The sequence below is a fragment of the Ylistrum balloti genome, unplaced genomic scaffold (genome assembly GCF_031769215.1).
Source record: "Ylistrum balloti isolate Yb309-2 unplaced genomic scaffold, AGI_CSIRO_Ybal_v1 Utg370196, whole genome shotgun sequence".
NCBI lineage: Eukaryota > Metazoa > Mollusca > Bivalvia > Pectinida > Pectinidae > Ylistrum > Ylistrum balloti.
Window position 1 is genome coordinate 116457 of NW_026782173.1, and position 26760 is coordinate 143216.

At 33.7% G+C, this 26760-nt stretch overlaps 1 protein-coding gene across 2 annotated transcripts; it reads left to right on the top strand.

The window, feature by feature from the left end:
* Window positions 1–26549, top strand: LOC132551343 (TATA element modulatory factor-like). Of its 2 annotated transcripts, none has more exons than XM_060215478.1 (24): window positions 1–42; window positions 1392–1560; window positions 2168–4288; window positions 4894–4955; window positions 14205–14308; window positions 14467–14584; window positions 15902–15957; window positions 16334–16398; window positions 17297–17393; window positions 17636–17721; window positions 17960–18021; window positions 18165–18229; window positions 18610–18766; window positions 19465–19557; window positions 19774–19828; window positions 20341–20442; window positions 20682–20874; window positions 21155–21224; window positions 21368–21460; window positions 21933–22049; window positions 22165–22329; window positions 22642–22767; window positions 23440–23550; window positions 23804–26549. In XM_060215478.1, exons 2-24 carry the CDS (start codon window positions 1440–1442, stop codon window positions 23825–23827), a joined length of 4263 nt encoding a protein of 1420 aa, XP_060071461.1. In that variant the 5' UTR covers window positions 1–42; window positions 1392–1439; the 3' UTR covers window positions 23828–26549. The 2 variants fall into 2 exon arrangements, with proteins under 2 accessions (XP_060071461.1, XP_060071462.1); XM_060215479.1 differs by having other exon boundaries at window positions 2168–4255.
* Window positions 26550–26760: the final 211 nt, after the last annotated feature.

The following is a 26760-nucleotide window of genomic DNA, read 5'->3' on the forward strand; positions in this document are numbered from 1 at the left end:
TTGGCGTTTTGGAGATTTTATAGAGTAATTCATCATCTTAAGGTAACATTTTCGCCATTTCCATAACCGCTAAGCACCTTTTATGGTCTTTTGAATGATGCAATGTAGACTTATAACTTAATTTGAGTTTTACTTCATGGTCCATTCGCACTTCTGGCAATCAACACTTGACAGGAAGGCACTGTTTATCTTGAAAATGAAAACCCGAATTGTTGCATATTGTCGCCCTGTAGACACACTTATGCTGTTTACCTATTCCGTATTGACAATTTATTGATATTTTCCTTTACCTAAAGAGTATTTTAGCCATTAGGTACCATATGTTTATGCACGGCTGAGTAAATCTGATAAATGAAAACATGTCTGGCACAGCGAAAGTTTAACCCCTCATACTGGTAATAGTCCTGCGTTAGATCGAATTTTACCGCTTTAGTTTGATCAGTTATATACTCAGATGTAGGGTAAATTGAAAAAGAAAGCCAAATAACCAATGCAACATTGTACATTTCAAATATTGGCTGTTGGGTTATGTTTAAAACATAACACCCTTTTTTGCATAATTTTTTGTAAACAAACTTTTATGTGTTTCTTTTTCAGAACTATTACCAATATGAGGGGTTGTGCTCAACCTGAAACAGATATGATCATGTTATCATGGTTTAGTTGATCTTTCACTATTAGATTACCTTGGCTGTGACCTCTGTTGTTTTTTAAAATTTTAATCATATCGGACAGTATAAAGATCTGTCTCAGTGCATGTAAAAACCTACATTTCTATGATATTTTGATATTAACTAAAGATCTATCAAGTATAACCAGGTAGTTTGCCTACTTTCACATTTTTAATTAACCAAATGAAAAATAAACAAATAAAAAAAAATAAATGAAAGAAGCTTTTTAACAATCACACCTGTTAGATGTATTATTTGAGACTTTGATTGGTCAATGGAAATTTTAGCAGACAGGCAAACACAATCATCTTTTATTACAGTGATGCTGTTGACCATGAACTGTTTTGTCAAGAGAGACTTGATTACACAAAAAAAAGTGTGAGAAGAAAGGTGTTACAATGCCCAGATTGCTCTATTGATAAATGTTTGTCTCAAATTGAAAGATCTGAAGTCTTGTCTAGCTTGTCTGATGAATATTACAATAATGAGAGTAACTGTGGTACAGTGTTGATTTTGTTATGCTTGGTAATTTTGTCTAGTTTTCTTGATGCTGTTTATGCGGTTTATGTCTCACAGCACACAACATCAACAGATTCTGTAAAATTCTTTAAGCTGCTAAATGGAAAATTCTACATTGAAAGAGTGGAAATTTATGCGAAGTAACACACTAATTACTAAAATATGTACAACTGCCTTATAGAAATTTCTTTATATTTTCAGATTTTTGCACAAATGACTGTGGTATGATCTCAATACACAGGCAGGATAATGAGTTGGTGGAATGCTAGCAACTTCTCCGACTTTGCCTCTCAGGCAATTAAAACAGCTCAGGAGAAAATCGACAAAGTCCTTGATATTGATGAGGAAGCATTAAAGCAGTCAAAATCATGTAAGCCCACAAAAGATATATAATATTTTCCTATTGTTTTTTAATGTAAAACAAAGCAAAACACATATATGGATTAGATATATAGACTGTTAAAACTGTAGATTTGTAAAATTAATTTGGTATTTTTTAAAATCGACAGCTGAAAAAAGCCATCTAAAGACCTGTGAAATATTTGTTAGGTTCAATAGACTTGTACAACAGTTATTTGAATCTATCATAATTATGATAATCTGTTTTTAGCAGTAAAACAGGGTAAAAATACTTCATTGTGTATATATCTGTTTGATTACCATCTATAGACTTAGGAAAATGGCAGTACATTATGGTAATGAAATATCTAGACTTGTTAGAAAACTAGATACTAGAATCTATATCATATGAAAAAAGGAATTAAATCTCACACAAGAAGCAGTCATTATAAAATCTGTGCAGTCACTTGTGATCAGTACAATTTGTAAATTTTGGAAACAGAAACAAATTTATACATTGATGCATTGCCATTTCTGCTGTTGTAAAATATACCTCTATAGATATTATACACAATACATGTATCATAAATTCATATAGGTAACATGTATCATCTCTATAAATGTTATTTTTCTTATAGCTGCTGTTAATAAACCTTCGAAGAAAGAAACATCTACACCAGAAACAAAGAATGATTTCTGGAACACATGGATGCCTTCCTCCCAGACTGAGGAAGAAGAGGGAGGGGCCAAGGAGGAAGGGGCTAGGAGTTCCTGGTCTATGCCCTGGGGCTCAGTCCATGAAGATGTCAAGCCCAAGTCAAAAGAAAAAAGTCCAACTTCTCAAACAACTTCTGAAAGCAACGAAAAGAAGCAGATAGCAAAAGACCCAGCATCTACTGATGTAAAACACTCAAGTGTTAGTCAGATAACAAGTCATGCTGCAAAGTTAGAGGAGAAAACTTCAAAACATACTGTAGATAAGGATATGGAAAGTAGTTCTGGCAATGACAAGAAAGTGGTAAGCAGCATTCCTGTAGTGGAAAGTAAAGAAAAAGTGGAGAATTGGGATTCTTCATCAGCTTGGACTAGTGAATCACTTGTAGCCTGGCAAGGTGAAGGTCAAGATGTCAGTGGTGACCTTGACCTAGAAAATGCACAACATAAATCAATACAAGGTGAAGGACAAGAATTAAGGCTTGGGTCAAATTTTGAAAAGTCATATCAAGAAAATAAAGAAAGTTTGACTGATATTCCTGCTGACAATATTGAATCTAAAACCATAAAAAATGTTGAAGGATTGGATTTGCAAAAAGAGGAAACCAAAAAATTGCCACCAGAAGATGGTGACCAGAGTATTAGTTTTCCTAGTAAGAAGGGATTAAATCAGGAGGTGTCAGATTCTCTGCTGGATGATAAAAGTGGTGACAGTAAGACAGATAAGTCCAGTAGTGTATCTGTGATTGAATCTACAGAGGGAGTAATATCTCTCAGTGATGACAGTGATCAGGATGGCAAGTGTGGTGTCAATATGACTGACCAGTCCAGCAGTGTATCACTTGTACAGATTGATTCTACAGACAAGGTTCTCTGTCCTGGTGAAGGAAGTGAGGACTATTCAATAGATTTAGATAGTGTTGTGATTCAGTCAAGTGACGATAAAGATTCAGAAAGAACTTCATCTGTGATAGACCCTGAGGTAAATCCAACTCCAGCAGAATCTGAATTGGAAATATGTGGAAATATTGATTCTGATAAACAGGAAGCACAAAATGATTCGACCACATATGACAATGAAGAAAAGGATTCTGAAACACAAAATAAAAAAGAAATACATTTTGGGGAACTTCCAATTGATTCAGGGAATATTGAAACCAAAAAAATGGATGTGAAAGAAACTATGGTTACTGGAGACAATGTTCTAGTCCAGTCATCTGTGTCCAGTGGGTCAGGTGAAGGAGCAATGGAGGAAGCGGATAAAGATCGCGGAATCACTGAAACAGATGTGTTAGAAAGCTTAGGAAGTGTACACAGTCCTTCTGCTTGTAGCTCAGTATGTTCATCAGACACTAGTAAACTGGACAGTAGCATGGACACACATACCTCCGAAGATACTGTTGTGGACAATCGTGTAGAAGAGGAGGCGGCAGGGGAGATTAGTCAGGAGGAAGAAGTCGGTGCAAAGTTGGTAACTCCAGAGGATTCTAGTTTAAAAGATATGACTGTTAAGGAAACTGTAGACTCCAGTCAAGTTTCTCAGGAGGAAGCTGATGGACGTGAATTGACAGAATTCCAAGAAGATTCTCATAAAATCACTGACAGTATGTTTAGTGTGTCGTCAAGTAGTTCGTATGTAAAATGTATGATCGAGGAGGCGATGGAGGATAATGGCAGAAGTGAAGATAATAACAGTGACTGTCATTCTACAGGAGGTGAAAAATCAGAGTGTTCTAGAAGTACTGGTGGACATGAATCGGGGGATGATATTGACACAACAACATCATCCGATATTGAAATAATCTCTACGCCGAATTCAATGAATAATGGGGATATCAACAAAATGGTAGATCTGTCGCCATTGAAAATTGCATTACAGAAAACAGCTCGACGAGAAAGTCCTACTCATAGAAGAACAGACAGTGCCTCAAGCTCAAGTACCCAGAGTCGAGAAGGTCAGGCTGAACAACTGAGTCCTGGTCGAGATAGTTTGGAGGATGACAGCCCGTATGGTGAGAACAGAGATCTGCCACTAGACAAGCAAAGTAAATTTTGCTTTCTTTTGTCATTTTCTTTTCTTCTTTTATTTTCATGGTAGATATATGTTTGGGAATTCTATGCCATTTTAAAAACAGCATAAAATAGATCTCTCAAATGTAACCTATACAATATGTGCTTATTAAGAAGATTAGGTAAAGGAGGTACCTGACCAGTCTATATATTGATTTTGTTGGTAAAATAACAGACTTTGTGTATTCTGACACTATGATCTAATGGGATGTTTGATGTACCATACATGCCGGTGCTCTAAACTAGATAATTTTAATACTTTAAACTATGTTCAACATTAGCTTTCAATTCTTAAAACAATAATATTTTGCAATGTCAAAATTTTTCATTTTTCCTGAAAGCTGAAGGGTCAAACGTTTACATGCATTATGAAATAATGAGAAATGTCCATTTTAATCCAATGGTGAAAACTCAAAATGGATAAGAAATCAGAACTCAATTTCAGAGACTAATAGTTTTGTTGTTGTCAACTAAGTATCAACTTAATGATTACAACGGTTTAATAAAGTATTGAGTATTTTTCTCTCACTTTACATTATAATCAATTGCATGTACTGGTAATTTCGATTTTTGTTTGTAGAGCTGGCTCCAGTTCGTGAAGAGAAAGGAGACCCATATATGAATCAACAGAAAGTGTTAAAAGTAAGATTAAGGGCACAGTCAAAAAGGGATGGGAGGGGACACGCAGAGTACAGGTATATTGCAAGATTGATATCTCAGACACAGGCTGTATATTGATGTGTTTCATGTCATTGATGCTTGGGGACAGGTTTTCTTTCTTCAGGGCTACCAGTTACCACACGCTGTGTCAATTGTAGAAAGATTCCATTCTGCATGGTTTTATATATATATGCTGTTGCATAATGTTTATGGCACTGTATATAGGTCATGGAATGTGAAGTAATTATTGATGTCAAACGTGTATACATCTGAATGCTGTTTATGATGTGTAAATACTGTCTTTAAGCTTCTTTCCTTATTTCATTATTTTGCCAATTACAGTATTGACTGTGTTTAAACTTATAAAGGCATGCTGTATCTTTAACCTAAGATTTAGTATATTCTAAACATCCAGTAGTTCCCAATACAAACTTACTAACCTGATGCTGAAATCATTGTACTTCAGAATCCCTAGCCTCTTTGATGTATATGTTAGGCTAGAATAAAGGTATCTTCTGTACTCTGACATACACCTATCATGTTAAGTAAAGGAAATCATGACAATGAGAGAGTCTATAAAACATCTGTACTCAATGCTGCTAGATTTACTCTCTGTAGCATCATGCTATTCATGTGTGGATGTCGCTTGCTTTTAGGAAATCTAATGCTGAAGATAAGCCTTGGGTAGACTGTTGGTTAATCTGCTGTAGATAAATGAACTTATAAGAATATAAAATATACTTTGAGAAATAGAAAAGTAAATACAATTTTTTTTTAGAGATTCTATATAAAAACTAACATGATGGGTGTACATTTTCTTCACAAACTAAGGTAGATGGAATATATGGGGAATGCCTAAATCTTGCTGATCAGTTTATCTGGACCCTAAAAGCTCAAGGAAATATTTCATGGTAATATTTGATAACTGTATTTATCAGATGGTATTATCGAAAGTAGTGATATACTTGAGGTGCTTCAACATTTTGTTACAATCTTTGATGTTTTCAGTCCATTTGAAAACCTATTGGTAACAAGTCTACAAGCTTTGTTTAAGACCAGCTGAAATGCGTCGTTTTTTGTTGGTTGTAAATATAGTTGCCACATAAATCATTTGATTTGTTTGTATTTAAAGAAACGACGTTCTTTGAGAGGATCTACTGTAAGTGTCAAATTAGGGCTTGTTATCCTTTTTAACCAGACATGTTGGGTATAAGTTTCAAGATTGTAAGTCTTCTGAAAATAACATCATAGGTACCTTTGTTAGATTTAGTTGTGTTAGCTGCACAAATGGTCAACATGTGGGAATGGAATTGCCTTTGAAAAATCAGACATTTATTACAAACACCATTTTGATTCTCCTGTAATAGTTTTTTTCCAGTGGCTGGTGTTTTAAAGTCATATCTGTCATTAAACCATAACTATAAATGTGTTAATACTGTAACTCAGTTTAAGTCTGGTATGAGAATGTCGCAGGGTACCAAAATCAAAGAATAAGATAATTTTTGCTATTTATTGAAATCTTATTCAACTAAGCATCAGTTGTTCTGGGGGCTTCATTTTGTAATGGATTATCATCAGACTTTATGCAAAGGTTGAATATTAGCAATTTTTTACACTATTGAAATATGAGAAATGGTTCTGTCAAGGAGAATCACTAATGACTTAAACGTAATCGTGAGTTACAAACTTAATTCATTGTCTTCAAAAAGGTTTATTAATATACTATATGTGGTTGTTCATTATCCCTGTTTTACTTTGTGGTGGTTAACTTTTATGAAATTGTTTTTGATTGCACACAAGACATCTCGTGACCCTATGCACAGATATAGTATATAGTTGATGAGGGGGAGAGGTATATTCTTCTGACATGATAGTACATTATATTGAAGAACTTAGCGAAATCATTTTGTTTTATTTTGATCTGCAGTTGGGAATTGTACTTTATAGAAAACTTAAAATCTTGAAACTAGATTTCCCCATTTCTGTTAGCTGTGTTGGTCTTACTTGCTTAAGCTTTAGAATTAAGAATTGATTTGAAACCTAGATCATATCCACTATAGCTAGGATGTTAGTTCTTGGAACTTAAATAAGTTCTTGCTTACTGTTATTTTTTTGTATTAATTACCTATATACATTATTACAGTGGGTTGATATTTAAAGCACATTAGATTAACCATGTACAACATGGTATGATAATTAATGATGTACAATAGTGCAATTGTTTTATTCATTGAAAGTACAATAGTTGAACTATAATGTAAAAAAAAATGTACAATTGTATAACCAACAATCACCATATTAGGTACAATTTCTCACCTGATCACAAGTTAAATATTACTGTTATTTCATTAGATACAAAAAGGTACAGTTGTTTAAAATTGTTACTTTATGCACATAAGTTTTACAAACATATTTTGGTTTTATTCAAAATTTACTGTGAAAGTTAAACAAAAATTTGTTCTTTAATTTGTAAAATGAACCTTGTAATTTAGGATACTTTGTGCTAGGAAGGTAGATAATATAAAGAATGCTATTCCTGGTGTCATTTTAAAGAAAGGACATGTGATTACCAACAGGATATTATCATTGTATATTTCTTTATGTTTAATTTCTCTCACAATTAAGTGTGCAGTATCTTATAGAATCCGTATAAGGATACACTGTAAACATCAAAAGCAGTGCTAAATGTATTAATGAAAATACAATGAAGCTGAATTGATAAATAGGGTATAAAAGTACATGATTCTATATTGTGACAATAATTAGTTAGGTATAAGTGCTAGATTATTTCAGTTACAGACTGTACCTGAACACACTGAAGTTCATCTGACTCGAGACAGCTACTGCGATTCCACATCTACTAGCATGGCCTCTGAGGTTTGGGCGGTCTTTAATTAGCAGTGGCATTCAATCTCATACTGTCTTTTCTCCTACATCTTGCTTCAGAGGGTGTTTTTTTTAAAAAGCTATTTGATGTTTTAGATTTTTCTTTTTCTTTTTTCGTTTTTGTTTGCATGCTGCAGTTAGTAAGTGTTTGTACATCACATGTATGTGTAATCTGCAACAAGATAGAAAAATATTTGTGTGGTGTGACTCCTGTTAACTTTAAAAAACATTCTTTGATTAACTTTGTGTATATTTTTTTCACATTTTTGTTTCTCTATCAAAAATGCTTCTTTACACAAGAAAAAAATGAGATTAAAGTAACTTTTAAAATAAGCTCCAGAATCAAATCGTGATTTAGCACAACGCTTTTGTACCACAAAATTAATATAAGCTTTGATCCAACACATTCAATACTTTACATTTTGTCATTATTACCAAAGTGTTTTCAATAAGGTTAGCTAGAGAACCACACAATAATTTTTCACTGTATTTTTGTTCTCTATTTATTTATGATTATTATGCAAACAGATATCCCTGGCACCTGCATTATGTGAACATTTTCACTAGTTCAGACTGTAAATTCATTTGGTGTCCTGAAAGATTAAATGTTAATTAATGTTGTCATCAATGGCCCAGGTGGAGTCTCTTTGATGAATCTTAATGATTTTTGATTTCCAGGGTAACATTGGCTTGAAAGGTAAAATGAAGGCTAAGGTGATTTTTTTTATCTTTCAAAGTCACGTGAAATGTAATAATAATTGATGAATTGAAAAAAAATATCTTCAAAAGAAATTATTAAGATTGGCATTGATTACAAAGGTTTGATAGAATCTTCACCCTCACTGGGGTGAGATAAGACAGGGTTTTTAACCCAAGGATGGAAATTACTAAGTTAGCAAACACAAGGCTTGACAAGTGTTTGCAACTTGATAATCTAATAAGGTAGTGAGTGATTGTTTTTATCCTTCCTTGCTGGCATTATAGTTGTTCTGTTGCTATCGCAATGCTTTGTATTACTGATGAGAGGTTACCTACCCATATAGATATAAGAGGGGAATTCCCCCTTGCTTAACCCTTTGGTGAGACAAGGAAATCTCATGCAACTTAGAGTGGATACGCTTATCAAGAGTAAGAGAAATTGAATCTCCATGGTACATACACTGTATAATACAGTTGAAACTTGTCTCAAAATCGCTTGAGTCGAAATTCTGTTTGAGTCAAAATTATTTCCATGTCCCAATTTTTTTCCTTCTATTTCTTTGTAATTTTAGTGCGGATGACTCTAAGTTCATTGACTTGACTTTGTAAACTAGAGCCATATGCTATCAAATGGTTTCCAGTGTTTTTATAAGTATCAGTTTTAACCAGAAAATACAAATCTGTATGATGATTGTCCTTGTGAGGTGTGTTGACTCTCAGGGTTGACTGACTGACACAATTATTGATGATTTGTAGAATACAACTGCCAACACCAACCCCTTAACTCCTCCCGCCCCGCCTCAGGCTGGTAGCTCTGCTGGGGGCCAGGTAAGCTGTGTGTCACTTACCCACACATTTCGTGCTAGTCTCGCTAGCTTAACAGGTTCTAAAACAACTGTACCTTGATGTGTTGGTGTTTTCAACGAACACATTGCTAATCAATCCCATCATCAAACCTTAGAAGTGGAATGGGTAGAGGGTACCATTCTCTCTCTCTGTCCAGCAGTCAGTAAATCCATAAAATGGTGACCTGGTTAAGAACATTATATCTTTTAAAATGGCTCAACATTTCTATATAAACCATTTTAGGAGACAGATACAAAGTGCTTCAGATGCCTGATGTAACTTACATCAAGACCACATGCTAAAATTCAAACATATCTGAGTACATGCATATAACATATAGTTATATATATATATACCCAAAACGTCAAGTTAAGGGCAAGCAAGGTCAAAATGCAAAAACATTTTAATTTGTGCAGATCATAATTTTTTTTTTAAAACTTTTCTGTCTGAAACCACATACACAAATATGTGTGATGACAATTAATTTGCAAAATTTGGAAACACAAAGTTTACACATTATCTTCCAATAGAAAAGTAGTTCTTAAACAGATTATAGACCAAACAAAATACACACAGGATGGTAACAAGGTACTGAAATCAATAAGGCTACGCTTTGTTTTTAACACTTGGTCTTATATGTACAAAAAGTCTGTGGCCCCTTCATCCCTGTTTATTACTGGCCTGTTGTGGTATATCCTTTTCAGGTGACTGGTTAAGGAAGTCATCTGGATAAGCTTGCATATTTATAATCTAGTGTAAAACAGTGTTAATTTTTTTTGGTCTTGGCCATCTTGTCACAATATTTTCAACCTTAGTGTACATATGATAATGTTATGTATTACAGCCAAAAGAGTTGGTTGATTCCTAACCATCTTACACACTAAGTATGTCAGTGTTAGTACGCTACACACTGGTCATTTTTTTCATGAAGGTGACCATGTAGCATTCTAATGACATTACCAACCTGAACAAAATGTTCTAATGTGTTATCTCCAAAAACTAACAATACTGTTTTCTTAACTTGACACTGTCTACATTAATTTTTAAAATCTTTCATAATAAATCAATTTTAATAGCTTTCATGGACTAACACAGTGTTTTATTGCATAGAACAATTTCTTAATATTTCTGATAATGGTTGAATATGATCAATGACTAAGTTGTCACTGATAGCAGAAAAGATGTCCTACAACAAGGTCAATGTTCTACAACAAGGTCAATATCCTACGACAAGGTCAATGTTCTACGACAAGGGCAATGTTCTACAACAAGGGCAATGTTCTACTACCATTTCTATATTTTACCACAAAGTCATCATGTTTGCAACATTATTATATAAACAAAGTGCTTAAATCAAGATGCATTTAAATAGTGACAGATGTCGAGTACAACTTTAAATTGGCTTTCAATATCATTTTAAAATCTATGTAACATATAAATATATACATACAGAAGCATGTTCATTATTTTTATTCAACCATGTATGATTTTTTTCCTCGTTTTTATATTATTCTCGCTATATTTTTTTATATTTAATTTTATGTTTTACTTTATTTGATGATTGATTGATATTTTTACTTTATTTGATGATCAATTTACAGTTTTATTTCATAATTAATTAATAGTTTCACTTTATTTGATAGTTAATTGATACTTTTATTTTAGTTCACAATTAATTGACAATTTTACTTGATTTGATGAATAATCAACAATTTCATTTTATATGATAATTTATTTAGGTTTTTTAAAGTCTATTTGATAATGAATTGACAGTTTTCCTTTCTTTGATATAAATGATTTACAGTTTTACATTTTGACTCGGCAATGACAGAATGCCAAAATATGTTTTGTTCTCTTAATGTCTCCTGTAAAGTGCTAAATATTCCTTATGCACATTGTGGATTTCATCAAGATTCAATGCATATATTGTTTACAGACAATGGGTTGGGAATTCCAGTGGATATCATTAAATGTTATCAATTACAAATATGATTGAGGGTATTCATAAGTACTAAAATGACTTCCAGAATGTCACAGAATAACTTGTGTCCAAGGTCAGGATGTCTTTTGTATTGACTAACCCACTAACAGTATTGCTGGTTTTTAGTATTATTCATAACTAAATATTTAAAAACCATTGTTCTTAATTAGGCTAAACCGATAATAGAAAATCTACATTACTACTTATCTGATGTAAAAGAACCACAAAATATCTTGTAGACCTTGCTACACAATACATTGACTGGTGTCATTTTAGGCCATAAGACACAGCATCTGTGTTAATTGTAACAAAATCTGTATCAGAGAATAGACTTTAAGCTCACCTTGCCCCAAGGGCCCAGGATATCATAGAACCACTTGGGGATTGGGTATATTTTATATCAGTTATTATTGGAAAAAATTAATTTTTAGCATAATTTGTTTAATTTCCATTGGAAATATTTCAAACTTGGTTAGAATTATGAGCAAAGGATGACAGCTATATAGTATGCCCATATTGATCATAGCTGACCCCTAGGAGCTGATGGCTGGGGCCAAAAGGGTCAAATTGACTCGGTTTTCAAAAATCTTCTCAACACCCACACATGATAGAATCAAATACTCTTCAAGGATGGAAGTGTCTTTAGTTGCTTTACCAAAATTGTGAATTTCGTGGCCCCAGGGTCTCACATTTCCCAGTGGGGAGGGGGAAAGTTTAAAATTTATATAAACAAAATAGGTTTTTGAGTGTAATTTGTTTAATTTTTATTGGAAATACTTCAAATTAGAATTAAATTTTGTATGAGCAAGGGATGACATCTTATGTTGCTTTAATTATTAAGATGGGTCTCACATTTCTTCCTGGGGAGGAGCTTGATTTTACTATAATTTTTATAGAAAAATTGAATTTTTGAGCATAATGTTTATTACCCACTGGAAATGACTTTGTAAGGATTATTGGTATATGATGACAGTTTTGGTGGTATGTATGTATGTATGTATATTGGCTTACTATCATCAATGCCACAATTCCTTTTTCATGACACCTGAAAGCTACTTACCCTTTAACCTTTATAATCAATATTACTTATCTCAGGTGACCATCAAGGCTGCTAGGCCTCTTGTTTGTATAAATGGTGTGTCCCGCCCCCCCCCCCCCCCCCCAGGGCTTGAGGGACAGGGCCCAAAATGGGAAATTTGGCAAGTCCTTTGAAATCAGTAATGTATAAACATTGGACCTTGGCCCTCTGAGACAGGAGGGGCGGGGCGGGGCGGGGCGGGGCCCAATAGGGGAAATAGAACCAATTCTTTAAAATCTTATTCCTCCTTAGGATTGGATTTTGTCCTAATTCGGTGTGAATCATGTTTGGGTGAAGGGGACCTCGTTGCCTATGGTCAGGTGGGGCAGGACCAAATAGGGCAAATAGAGCAATTTTTTTAAAAATCCCACTCCTTCCGAAGAAATGATCAGATTTTGCCCAAATTTTGCCCAAATTTTGTGTAAATCATGTGTTGGTTAAGGAAAATCATTTTGTATAAATGGTGGATCTCTTCCCCTCTCCCCCCCCCCCTCCCCCACCCCAACCTTCAGGAGGGGAGGGACTCAATAAGGGAAAAAAACAGTTTAGATCCCAATCTCATAACCATGTATAGCATTGCTGAGCATAAAGAGATAAATGCAATCATCAGGTAAGAATTCGCCCTAGGGTCTGGTCCAGTTCCAAGGGACTCAGTGTCATGGTAATATCTTTGAAACAGTTGAGATACTCACCCCTAAATCATCTATAGCAATGCTTGGCTTAAAGAGATACACATTCACAACGTAACAACTGGCCATGAGGTGTGGCCCCAACCCTCTGGATTAATTTCTAGGTGATATTTTCAAAACAATTGAAATCCCCACCCCATAACCTTACATATATATAATTGCTTGGCATCTAAAAATAATCACATTTGTTAAGTAGAACTTGACCCTTAGTTGTGGCACACCTCAAGGGACATTATTTCTGGGTCATATTTTTTTATATAGTTGAGATACCAACCCAATAACTCTTACTGGGAATCAAAAGAGAAAGACAGTAATGATATAAGTATTTACCCCATCAAAGGAATTAAGTGACTTAGCTTTAATTTGGAAATATTTGTATAACCCAACCTATAAGCATGTATAACATTGCTGGGCTTTAAGATCCAGGTGACCGATACATGCCCTATGAGCCTCTTGTTTACTTCAGGGTTTTGAAGACTGATTTTGACATCATGGGTAAATCTAACTGTAATTGCCAATACTTAAGTTTCTCATAGGGTACCATGTTAGAGCTGAAGCCCATGTAGTTAGTATTAATTATAAAAGACGTTATAATTGATACACAGGTATTCATCATCATACCTAACTCATTTTTTTCTGAACACTACTTAAATCCACTTTTCATATATAGTAAATATTTAGAATTTCTTGATTTCTGAACAAAGTCTTTCAGTCAGAAGTTTTAATGTTGATGCAGTAGGAAACTTCATCAAACCAAATATTTTTGTGGTCCTTTCGACTTGAATTGTAGTTCTAGATATAACAGTGACTTTGAGCCACGTAGTAAGACAACATTGGAAAAGAGCCTCATAAAATATCAAACATCTACTCTTAACTGTCACTTGTTTTATATTTTACTTCCGTTTATATGTATGATGTTTTATGCACATTTATCATATGTAACTACTTGTGAAGTTTGTATCCAGGTAAGAAAATTTGTGGAAACAGGATTAACATTTTAGAGTAACAAACAAAGAACTTATTGAAGGAGTCATTGTTTATTTTCTTTTCAGAAAATGGCTGAAATGGCAGAAGTTATCCAGGCAAGAGAAAATAAACTGTTACAGATGAGTAAAGACAACAATGACTTGATGGAGACTAACAGTATCTTACGCAAGTAAGTACCGAATATTCCCACTTGTATATCACTAATTTCTACTCTCTTTTGTACAATAACTGAAATTAAAGACTTTATCCTTTATATTCTTTTCAATCTCTGAAGAAAATATAAATAATAATAGATTTATGCTGTAATTATGGCAACCACTATTTCAGTCAGTTACAGCAGCTGGAAGAATCACGGGAACTTGAGCTAGAGGATGTGAGCAAGGTTTCATCAGAGTTTGCAAGCAGAATTGCAGAGTCAGAGAAAAAGCTGAACAGTGTCATACGGGTATATTTTAGTTTGTAACATTTCTGTCATCTGTTTACAACGTCACATGCACTATTTAATGCTGTATAGGCTAGTGTATAGGCTACTTAATAGTTTACATTACTATATAGGCTACTGTAGGTGGTAATATTACAAAGGCAACTGTAAAGGATATTACAGGTTACTATATAGGCTAGTGTACAGGCAACTATATAGGCTGGTACATATGTTTAGTTTAAATAGAGGAGGCTGTGTTGAACATAATAGGGTGCTAGATAGGTTAATGTATAAGCTACTATAGAGGCCACTGTAAAGGTTACTGTATATGACATTATGTAGGCTATGTGTTGTATTTAATGTCCACTTCACAGCTAAACTAAGGTTGCAGTATAAATTAAGCTAAATGTTGCTGTACATGTGCAGACTACTGAAGATTGTACTTTGTATGTTACTTTGTAGGCTAGTGTAGGAGTCACTGAACATGTAAGGGTCATTGTAAAGGCAACAGAAGAGGCTAGTGTATGGGTTTCTGTGTTTCTGTATAGGTTGGTTCCTGTCTGGGGTTGTTAATAGGTTACTGCCTAGGTTAGTTACCGCGGTGATATGTTTGTGTAAAGGCTAGTTTATAGGTTTCTGTAGAGGCTACTCTGTGTGTTTATATATAGGTTTCTGTAGAGGCTACTCTGTGTGTTTATATATAGGTTTCTGGAGAGGCTACTCTGTGTGTTTATATATAGGTTTCTGTAGAGGCTACTCTGTGTGTTTATATATAGGTTTCTGGAGAGGCTACTCTGTGTGTTTATATATAGGTTTCTGTAGAGGCTACTCTGTGTGTTTATATATAGGTTTCTGTAGAGGCTACTCTGTGTGTTTATATATAGGTTTCTGTAGAGGCTACTCTGTGTGTTTATATATAGGTTTCTGTAGAGGCTACTCTGTGTGTTTATATATAGGTTTCTGTAGAGGCTACTCTGTGTGTTTATATATAGGTTTCTGTAGAGGCTACTCTGTGTGTTTATATATAGGTTTCTGTAGAGGCTACTCTGTGTGTTTATATATAGGTTTCTGTAGAGGCTACTCTGTGTGTTTATATATAGGTTTCTGTAGAGGCTACTCTGTGTGTTTATATATAGGTTTCTGTAGAGGCTACTCTGTGTGTTTATATATAGGTTTCTGTAGAGGCTACTCTGTGTGTTTATATATAGGTTTCTGTAGAGGCTACTTTGTGTGTTTATATATAGGTTTCTTTATAGATTTTTGTATAGGCTACTTAATGGGGATAAAAACAGCACTTTATGATTAAATTACTTTAAATTAAATTCCTTTATACTTTGACAGGAAAGAGATACAGCAAGAAAAGACCTACAAAAATCTCAAGATGATTTTTCTAAAAGGTACAGAAACTCTTCAAGCAATAATTGATTTTATGTAACATTGAAAATTGATTTCAACCAAAAATAATTGCTGCTCCATATATATGTACTTGACCCAAGTATGTAATAATGATAGTTTGATTTCACGATAACTTTTGATCACAAAGCAACATTTATGTTTATGTTTATGGTTGTCCTGATGAAGCCCAACTAAGTGTGCGAAACCGGTAGACCGACTACCTTAATAAATTTTGAGGAACCTGCCCCCCAACCTGTTGAATTGAGTTATCTTTACTCTAAATTTATGTTTTGAGGTGCATAATGAATTATTGGTTGAAAGCTTTGCTCAGTTAGATGTTTTAGTGTTAGACTTAATATTCAATTATTTTGCTTACAGAGCAAGAGGATATGAGTTAGAAATAGAAGAAAAAAATCAACAAATAGCAGAATTATTACAAGAAGGTATGTATCTAATGACTTTATGCCTCATTGTCATTGTCCCATCTTTCTCATTTTCTCATCTGTCTCACATGCCCAACCTGTCTTTACATATCCCACCTGTATCATTATCTCATCAGTCTCACATGCCCAACCTGTCTTTACATATCCCACCTGTATCATTATCTCATTATTTTCTCACATGCCCAACCTGTATTTACATATAGAAGAAACCTGTAACAAATATCAGAATTATTCTCACATGCCCAACCTGTATTTACATATCCCACCTGTATCTTTATATCTCATCAGTCTCACATGCCCAACCTGTCTTTACATATCCCACCTGTATCATTATCTCATCAGTCTCACATGCCCAACCTGTCTTTACATATCCCACCTGTATCATTATCTCATCAGTCTCACATGCCCAACCTGTCTTTACATATCCCACCTGTATCATTATCTCACTTGTTCCACTTTGTTGTTGATATAGCAGAACTGGATGGGCCTGATCCCTAGCAATCAGGTATCTCAAATGTGTCAAGTGTTTACCCAGAGTTTGTAGGTACACAGGATAAACTCCATGTCCAGTCATTGGATTTCCCTCTCGTTTAACATTTGAACAATGAAAAATGAATTTTGACATGGATATGTCACCAGTTTGAAGCATTGAACTACTATTTAGGTTTTTGATTGTTTCAATTTGTTATGACAATGTTCAACATCTTATAATTTTTTGTTGAATAGTAACAGCATCCAATTTGGTATCATATATTCTTGTATTTTCAGGTATTATAATATTCAACAGTACAATTTAGTCCGATTTAATTCAACAGGTACAATTTTGTATGATGATATTTAACAGGAAACATCAGTGGTATGGTAATATTCAACAATGTAAATTTGGCATTTTGTGCAGGTGAAAAGTTATCTAAACACCAGCTACAGAGTAACAACATTGTTAAGAAGCTGCGAGTAAAGGAGAAGGAAAATGATGCCCTGTTAACCAGCCAAAAGTAAGCATTCATTATCAGCTTACTCACCATTTGATTTCTATAGTCAATTAGCAGTATTCTGTAAATCCTGAGGATTCTTATTATCCTATTATCCAAACACTATAATCTAACCAGCTTCACAGATCATTTGGTGAGGTGCCTAGTGGAGAAACTCATGTTAAACAACATTTACAAAGATTTAGATTGTTTATAACTAGATTGACCTTGAGCAGCTACTACAAATTATTTTTGTATTTGTACAGAAATCAGATAGACAATCAAAAGAAAGAGCTTGACCACCTGAGAACTGTCTGTGAATCTAAGGATACGATGGAGAAAAAACAGACAGGTATGTCCATCAGGTGTGATGCCTGAATATCTGGTGAAGAGTCACAGTGAAACTGTGTAGACTATTTATTCAAAGATCTTTTAAAGATTGCTTGCGTAGTTTTCTTTGTGTTTCACTCTTCTGATTACACTTGACTGTGATTCTTAATGAAATAGAAAAAAAATCAAATTTCAATGCTTGAAAATTGTCCCTTAATCTTCTCAATATAAAATGAAGGATAAATCCTGTTGTTTTTCAGAGGGCATCAATCAGCTGAACTCTGCAGTTCAGAAACAGGAGAGGGAAATCTCAAAATTAAAGGTAATTTAAAATTATCTTTTATTTATTCATGAAAGCTGAGGCTGATTTCAGTTGATTTACATGTAAGGGGAGGTAATCCAGGGATACAACCTGTATGTCAAAAACTTCTATGAACTAAGTATCCATTATCAAAACAATTTTAGGGAGAGCTGACAGATGCCCAGGAGAGAGTGCGAGGCTTGCAGGCAGCCCTGGACAACTCCTACAAGTAAGTAGTGTCACTTGTCTAAACAGGACCCTGCTCTGGACCAGAAAACTGCATAAATCACATCCTTAAAATGTTTTTCGGCACTATTCACTTTATTGTGCAATTTGTCGTCAAATTTCCTCAAAAATAATGTCCGTTTAGGTGTGATGGAGAAATACAAGATGTCTTTGGTTGTATTTGACTAGAACTGTATAGTGTCGAATATGTTGAAAATGATTATTACATGTTTAAACAATTGTCAACAGATAATTATGGGGTTGTCTAAACAAACCTTAATTGCAGAAGGTTTTTGATAAAGTCCTATTTTGATGATTTTCTTGCACTTTTGTATCTAATTTGTGTTGATTTGATTCTATCCTCGATTAACTGTTATTGTTCAGAGAGATTGCGGAGCTTCATAAATCTAAGGCAGCACAAGATAGTAAGGTGCAGGAGAATGCCCTGAGTTTGGAGATGTCTGTCCGTGAGGAACTTAAGGCTACACTCACTAAAGAACAGTTCAGCTTCAAACAGGAGAGGGAGGCCCTTATAGCTCAGGTTAGGATATAATCATTTTCTCCAGGAATGCTGCTGAGAGAGTTTTACAATGAATGTTGAGAATTCTTACTAGTTTCATCCTTCATAAATAGAGTTGAAACCTTTACTCATACCTCATACTGAATATTTCATGAATAATTTGCATTTTATTATCTCACTTATGAAATCTGATTTATCAGTGAAAGAACGGGGATGGATTACAATGGCATAAAGTTTTAACAAATTGAAATAAAAATATAGGAAATAAGAGGTTATCTAATTTTCCTAAATATTGTTCCCCATGTTAAGTTTCAGTTGTGGTTAATGATCTATTAGTCCAACACCAGTATGCTTTTACATTAACATGCAAGAACTCTGTAATACCATGTACAAATTATTTATCTATGATTATAATTGTTGAATTACCCATGGAGGTATGACAACAATCTTAAGTAGTACTTTATATTGTAGGTGAAATTTACACCTATTTTTTCACTTTTAAAATTTTCACACTCACATTCATGCTCCAATGAAAATATCATTTCTTTAAAAATAACCTTCTATATATTGAATGATAGCTTAGATTATGTGACAGTTATAAGATTTGTACAGCTTTGGGTGCCCTCCCTCTACACGTATGTAATCTTTAGGGTCTAATAAAGCTGCATAGGAATATAGTCACCAAGATATCAGTATTAGTATTATTTTTTGCTTCACAGATTGAGGATCTGAGAATGAGTATGTCTCGAATGGAGAAAGAACATAATCGCAGAGAGGATCTGCTGAGACAAGAAATTTCTGATCTTCAGATGGTATGTACTTATTTACTGGTCAGGAGTAAATGATATCCAGTATAGCCAAATAAAAAGGTCACTGGTTTTTTTTTGACAAGTTTAGATAAATGACTTAAGAAATACAAAGATATTTCAATTTATAAACTTTTAAATCGAGTATCCTTTTTCCATTTGAAACTATTATGATTTATAACATTTGATAATGAATTGTGAAAGATACTCTTACAATTGTAGCATTTACAAGAAGATGAGGCAAGAAATCAGGATGTGACACAGACGGTAACAACAGGTAGGTAAATCTGACACAGACTATAACAACAGGTAGGTAAATCTGGTACAGACTGTAACAACAGGTAGGTAAATCTGACACAGACTATAACAACAAGTAGGTAAATATGACACAGACTATAACAACAAGTAGGTAAATATGACACAGACTATAACAGTTATTACCTGTATACTAATATGACCAACTTAGTGTGATCAGAAGTATCTTGTATACATAGTCTACTGTATGTTAAAGCTAACACATGACATTGTCAGACTTGAGTTGATTTTATTTCTTGACTTTTTTCCAAAACTGATTCAGCTTACAACATCACACTGATACTGATGTACCCATGTGTAAATAATCATCATCTGGTATTGTAATTAATATCCCCTGTGATGAATTCTATTATAGAAAAAAACAATAAGAAAAGATTAACTAGTTTTTCTTTCACCTTAAGAAAAATATGAAATTAATAATCACACATTTCATGCATATGTAAAATTTAATATGTATTCCTGTTTTGTCAATAGCCACCCGACCTCTGTTGAGACAGATTGAGAATCTCCAAACTACTTATGCTGCACAATCTTCATCCTGGGAGAAACTGGAGAAAACTCTTACAGACAGGATAGGTAAACATTTTAATATTCTCATAGTGTAACATAGCTTCAGGGTATTTACAGAACTATTCAACTTCACAAAAGTGTTCTGCTAGCTCTGGTGATGGTAGTATGGAATCTACCTTAAAAAGTGATGCAAACAAACTGTTGTATCAATATAACAGCAAAGATGATATTGATGGGAACCAAATATTTGTTTTACTACGACAGATATATAATGCAACTTGATCAGCATATTTTTTTGTGTTCAGTTGACATTCAGACCCAGCTGACGATCGCTGTGGAAAAGGAAAGATCAGCTAGTGAAAATGTGATTGACCTTACATCTAATGTGACTGCCCTGGAGTCCCAGAACTGTCGTTTGCGCCAAGAGAAGTCACAACACGTAGCTCAACTAGAGATGCTGAAGACACGTGTTGAGGTGTTGGAGGATGCAAAAAATAGGTCAGTTCCACATGATGTAACCGACGAAAAAAGGCAATTTCAAACTTTGTAACCAATTGAAAATAGGTCAGTGTCAAATCACACAGCCATTGAAAAAAGGCAAATTCAAAATTTTGCAGACAATGAAAAGTAGGTCAGTTCCGAATCTTGTAACCAATAAAAAGTAGTTGGTTTGAAAGTGTTGAAACCATTGAAAAATAGGTCAGTTTCAAGTCACATAACAATCGATATTAATTCAGTATAATTTATTAACCAATTTTCTTTTAATTTTGTATTTTAGTGAATCTGCTCAAATTGAGGTTATTAAACACCAGATGTCTCAAGAATTATCTGAAGTCAACAAGGAAAAGGTAGGTAAAATAAATAGATAAAAATTCTAAATTTCATCACTTAAGTTATACCACATTGAATTTCTATATATATTGTGTATCTGTAATGCTAAAAATAGGAGTTTTTCATGTTGATAGTCAAGAAAATTTAAAATTTCTAACAGATGTTTTTGGAGACACAGCTAGACATGGAAAGAACTAAGTTGGACCAGGAGAAAAAGAAGTTAGCCATAGCTCAGGACCAGATAGCACAGCTGGTAAGAACATGTTAGATATACCCCCATCCTAAAACTTTTAACTTCTGCCTTCATTTCATTCTGTGAAATTTTCACATACATGTCAAGTTTGTGATGATCTTATACAGCTAATGAAGGAAATGAAGTTAAAGATGATGATACACTGAAGTACCATTTCAGGTCAAAACACCACATTTGGAATTAGCATATAGAATAAAGAATACAATATTTAATGGAAACGATTCTATTTTTTATTGATCTGAATTTCTTAATTTTAAAAGGAAAGTAAAATTTTGCAATTTTCCTGGGGTCACACAGGCCAGCTAAAGTTAAAAGTCTCAAATTAGGGGATCTTGACAGATTTAAAAATGATATTTTCAGGTGAGGAGCAAAGGTTGTAAAAGCTGCAAAGAACTTAGCCACATATCTGTTCCATCGTCACCTCATAAATGTATCAGATGTTAGCTAGAAATATTTATTCTATTTTTAACAGGAACGAGAAGTTCAGAGACCTCACTCTCGTGGGTCTGTATCTCCCCAGAATGTCCAGCGGATGGACAGTATGTCAAGCTTTGGTGAGCCGCCTGCTCTCAACACATCTTTTACTCAGGTTAGTGAAAATGTTTGTTGTTTGGTGTATATTGTATCTTAGCATTACATTGTATAGCTGTATCCATAACATTGTAACTTGTGATTGCTTCCCTAATTTTATCTTATGTTTCTAGGATGACCTTGAAAGGAACTTTCTGTTGTCTCCTGGGAGTAGTGGACTTGGAAGTCTGACAAAGTCTAGTCTATATGACAATATTAGACAGAGTGGTGCTGCCAATCTGCTGGAGAACTTACAGTCCCAGCTAAAACTTCGAGACGGGGAGATTGTACAGTTACAGGTGAGTGTCAAATATGTAATGAATAAGATATTGACCTAGAAATGTCTCTTTAATACTTGCATAAGCACTGTTTACTTAATTGAATTTTAAAAAAAATGTATTTTTAATACTCGAAAAAACACTTTAGTGTGATAAAAGTTATGAACTTCAGTGATGTAAACATATCCAATCAATAATGACTGATTATACGGCACTTCATTGATACTGTGTGGATACTGTTGGTGAGAAAGGCCTGCGTAACAAAATTGTGCTTATTTTGTTTTTGTTAGAAACAATAAAAAAACAGTCTGTTATTATAATGTTGTGTTTCAGAGTGAGATCCAACAGCTTGAGAGGACCAGGGAATCCATGGCAAGAGAACTGGTTAATCTGACCAATCAGAACGAAGATCTGAAGGGCCAGGTTGTATCATTGCCAGAGATAAAGAGCCAGATGCAGGTCTGTACCACACCTAGATATGTTACTGCCAGGATTACATCACAGATACATTCTGATTTCAGTGACCTGTTGACCTCTTGATATGTGCTTTGATTCAGACCTACTGTTTTATTATGTGTATTTCAAGAATTATGAAAATAGAAGAATTAATAAAGCATTTTCTCAAAGTGTCCTATTCATCCTGCATTAAGCACAAGGAACAAGCACAGGACCACTGACTTACATTCAGGGGATGGGCTTATAGCAGGACATTGTAATAGCCTTTGTTATCATTAATTTCTCTAGCAGTGATATACATTGTGTATATATGGTAAAGTTTACTATCGGACCTGGACTGAATGCCAAATAAATATGGTATATACCAGGCACTGTACTCAACTCTTCAATAATTAATGGGTAAAAAATGGTTCAAAAACCATAGCAGTAAGGTATAGAATGGCTTAATGTAGGTATTATAGATAAGATCAACTTTAATAGATTTTGATTACTGACTGAGGTATACTGTCTTTGTTGTTTCTGGAGAGTTATGTTTAGTCTTTGAGTGTGTCTTCTATTTCTACTGTAGAACCTTTTAGTGACTTTGACTACCGGTAATGGTTGGAATTTGCCACCATTTCCTCAAAAATTTGAAGAATTTCATTGAAATGATGTCAATGGATTTTGAATTTGCAGGACCTAAATCAGCGATACAATGCCATGCTACAGATGTATGGCGAGAAAGTGGAGGAAGCAGAAGAGCTTAAAATGGATCTACATGATGTCAAAGAGATGTACAAAACTCAGGTGAGAAATTACTTGGTAGATTGTATCTTCAAATACAGGAAAAGAAAAAATAACTCCAAAGAGAAAATAACTTAAGTGTAACATAAAAGTAAAAAGATGTCTTGTATGTGATGGCTCAGACAAATCTACAAATAGTGTTAATGTCTCTGTAATAGCTAAGACATGATATCTTTAAATAATGTTGGTTGGTATTGTGCTTTTCATCTCTAAGATTGATTTGGTGTCAGGGTTAGAATATTTGATTGTTTTGCAGATTGATCATTTACTGACCAAGTGAGCAGTCTAGAAAAAGGTGTGAAGTGCAATAGCTGTGAGATGTTGTAGGATCTCTAAACCAACATATCTCTCATATTTCAATAGCAGCGTGGTGTGAAGGTCAAAATAGCAACAACACAAATAGCCACTATGAATTTACACCATTCTCAAGATGACAAAAATTTGTGAGTGAAGCGGATACCACTGAGATAATACATAGACTTTATCTTCCTGAAATGCATTTCTAAATTGAATACATGTAATATGCAAAATAAAAATCCAATGTGTAAGAAAAAGGTGAAAACGTTTTGTAATGACTGATGTGGTTTTGATTACTGGTGATATGTTTAGTGCCAATATTTTCTGATTTTGTCAGATTTATTTGTTGTGGTTTCTGTCTTGTATATTAGATTATTTGTTACATTTTATATGTAATATTACATATGTATATAAATGTATTTATTATGTATCAAGCTCAGAACTACATGGCTGTGTTGACAGGATATGCTGCGGTAATAGCACTAATGTTAAAGGGACAAAATGGTTAGATTTCATTATTTTTCCCCATGTGTTTGATTACAGGCAAGCATTGTAATACTTAAAATTAGACTCCTCACAAAATTATAACACTCTCTGAGAGAAATTAATAAAGATTATCAGCTTCAAACTAATGGTAGTGGACACTCGCTGTTGTGTCTTACCACACACCGCCATTTTGATATGATTACTTACTAAGTATAATTATGTAATTAGCCAAAACTTCATTTGACATGTTTCAATTCGTACTTTGTAAAATAAACATTTTGTTTCGTGCGTGACAGAGCATGCACAAAGACATTGTTTACACTTTCTGAATGATAATGATATGAATTAGTGTTGGGTCACTCCTATTTTTAATTTTTTGATGTTGTTAATAAAATGGCTATGCAAACTTTAAGATATTATAATTAACAGAAAGTACACAATTTTTAACAGATATTTAAATGTTATAATACTTTTTATCAGTTATGAAATGAATATTTAACCATTTAGTCCCTTTAAAAGAAATCAGAGGACAATTTCCATGAACCATCTCCTAATTTGTTCCAGTTTAAAATTTATCAACAAGGTGTTTCTACAAGATCCATTTTTATGTCAGCCAGCTGTCCTTTTTAGCTGTAATGTGATAATTAACATAAAGTTGTTTAATGATATGACAAATGCTTCAGATTTCCATCAAATAAATTGTTTACATTGGGCATTTTTTCTTGCGCTTAAAGTATATCCCAAGAAAATCCAATATTTCATATCATTCCTATAATAGTTTTATACTGGGTTTATTTTAAAGAACAGGTAATTGATAATTCCCTGACAAGTCTCGGATTTAAACATTATAACTGTGAATGGCCACCTCTTTCCTCCTCAGCTGTAGTTTGAAACTGCTCATACATATGGGATCGATTGAAAGTGTCAATCGATATATGGATTTAATACTTCAGACTTGTTTCAAAAACCTCATAGAATAAGATCTCTTGTATTATCATATATAGGTATAAAATTCTCAGACTTTCTCTAATCTCATAAAATGAGAACTATATAGTTACATGCATATGCTATTGGTGATACACATTTTATTTAAAACCTTACTAAAGCAATAACACATCCATGGTTTATAAAGATCTGTCTGACTGGAAATATTAGGGTTATTGCACTGATTTGTTTGGGAAATTTATCATGAGATCTTCAGAGTAGATGCCATTAGGTGCTATAGCACTACTAAATTGTGTACATTCCAGATATAATAAGAGCCTATTGTGTGTAGTGTAACTATTATAGACATACTGTGATAAATTGAAGTTATCTTTTACTAGGATATGTTTTAATGAACTCAGAATTGAACTGAATTTTAAAAGTTCTAATCTGCAAGCAAATGTGAATTTCCTGACTTGAAATTTGATAACCTTTGATATGAGCTTGAGTGCTCAGTAGAGAATACAAGTATATTAGATTTACCTTCAACTGTAGTGCTACACAGGTATATGTTTATATAATAAACAATATATATACATGGCTGTGTTTACGTAACAAATGTATCCATGTAATGTAGTTGAACTACTTTGTGTGAAGAGTCCTATAGTAATATCAATCGGTAATGAAAGTCCCTGTTGGCAATGATAGAAGCAAGTGCTGACAACTTGACAATAATTTCTGATTAAGCTTACTTTTTTAGTAGATTGCAGTGTAGAAGTTATTTAAAATCTCAGTATAACAGCATTCCTTATATTGTAGACTGCAGAGCGTTTAGTTCCTGTCTTTTGTAAGGGATTCTTGTAGTCAAGAAAATTGCAGCAGTGTGATTACAGTGTACTATACCTATCATATTGAAAGTTCAAGGATATTGTGGATAAGTACTCTAAAAAATATCATACAATTATTTGTGATGCTTTGCTTTTATTTACAATGGGTAAATTATGATGAGGGAACTTTAGTTGGAAGGCTTCATATATCAAATTGGAAATTGAGTTATACTATTTAAGTACAGAAGGGAAATACTTATTTTTACCTTGATTTTTATAAATTACTTTTTGTCCTGTATTCTTGGTCACTGATGATCAAAACATGCTTTTTATTATTTATTCTATGGTTAAATAATACCATTGGTGAGATTTAGTATGAATGTGAAAGGTTTCAAATGTGTACAAATAAATATGAGGTTGTTTGACAGGTCTCATTAAAATGTGGGAAGTAAATGATTGAATATAGAATGTTATTGTCTTCGTTATTATTGATTTTGTGTTCATTGATAAAGTGTTCAAAGTTTCATCTGATGTGAAACATTAAAAAATGTATAACAGGTCATTTGACAAATCTGGTCTGTAATTCAGGTGTATAAAGCTAACTACAAATCTATGTAAAAAAGGAAGGTATTTTTGTAGCAAAAAAGGAAAAATAATTTCATTGACATTTGAAAATCAA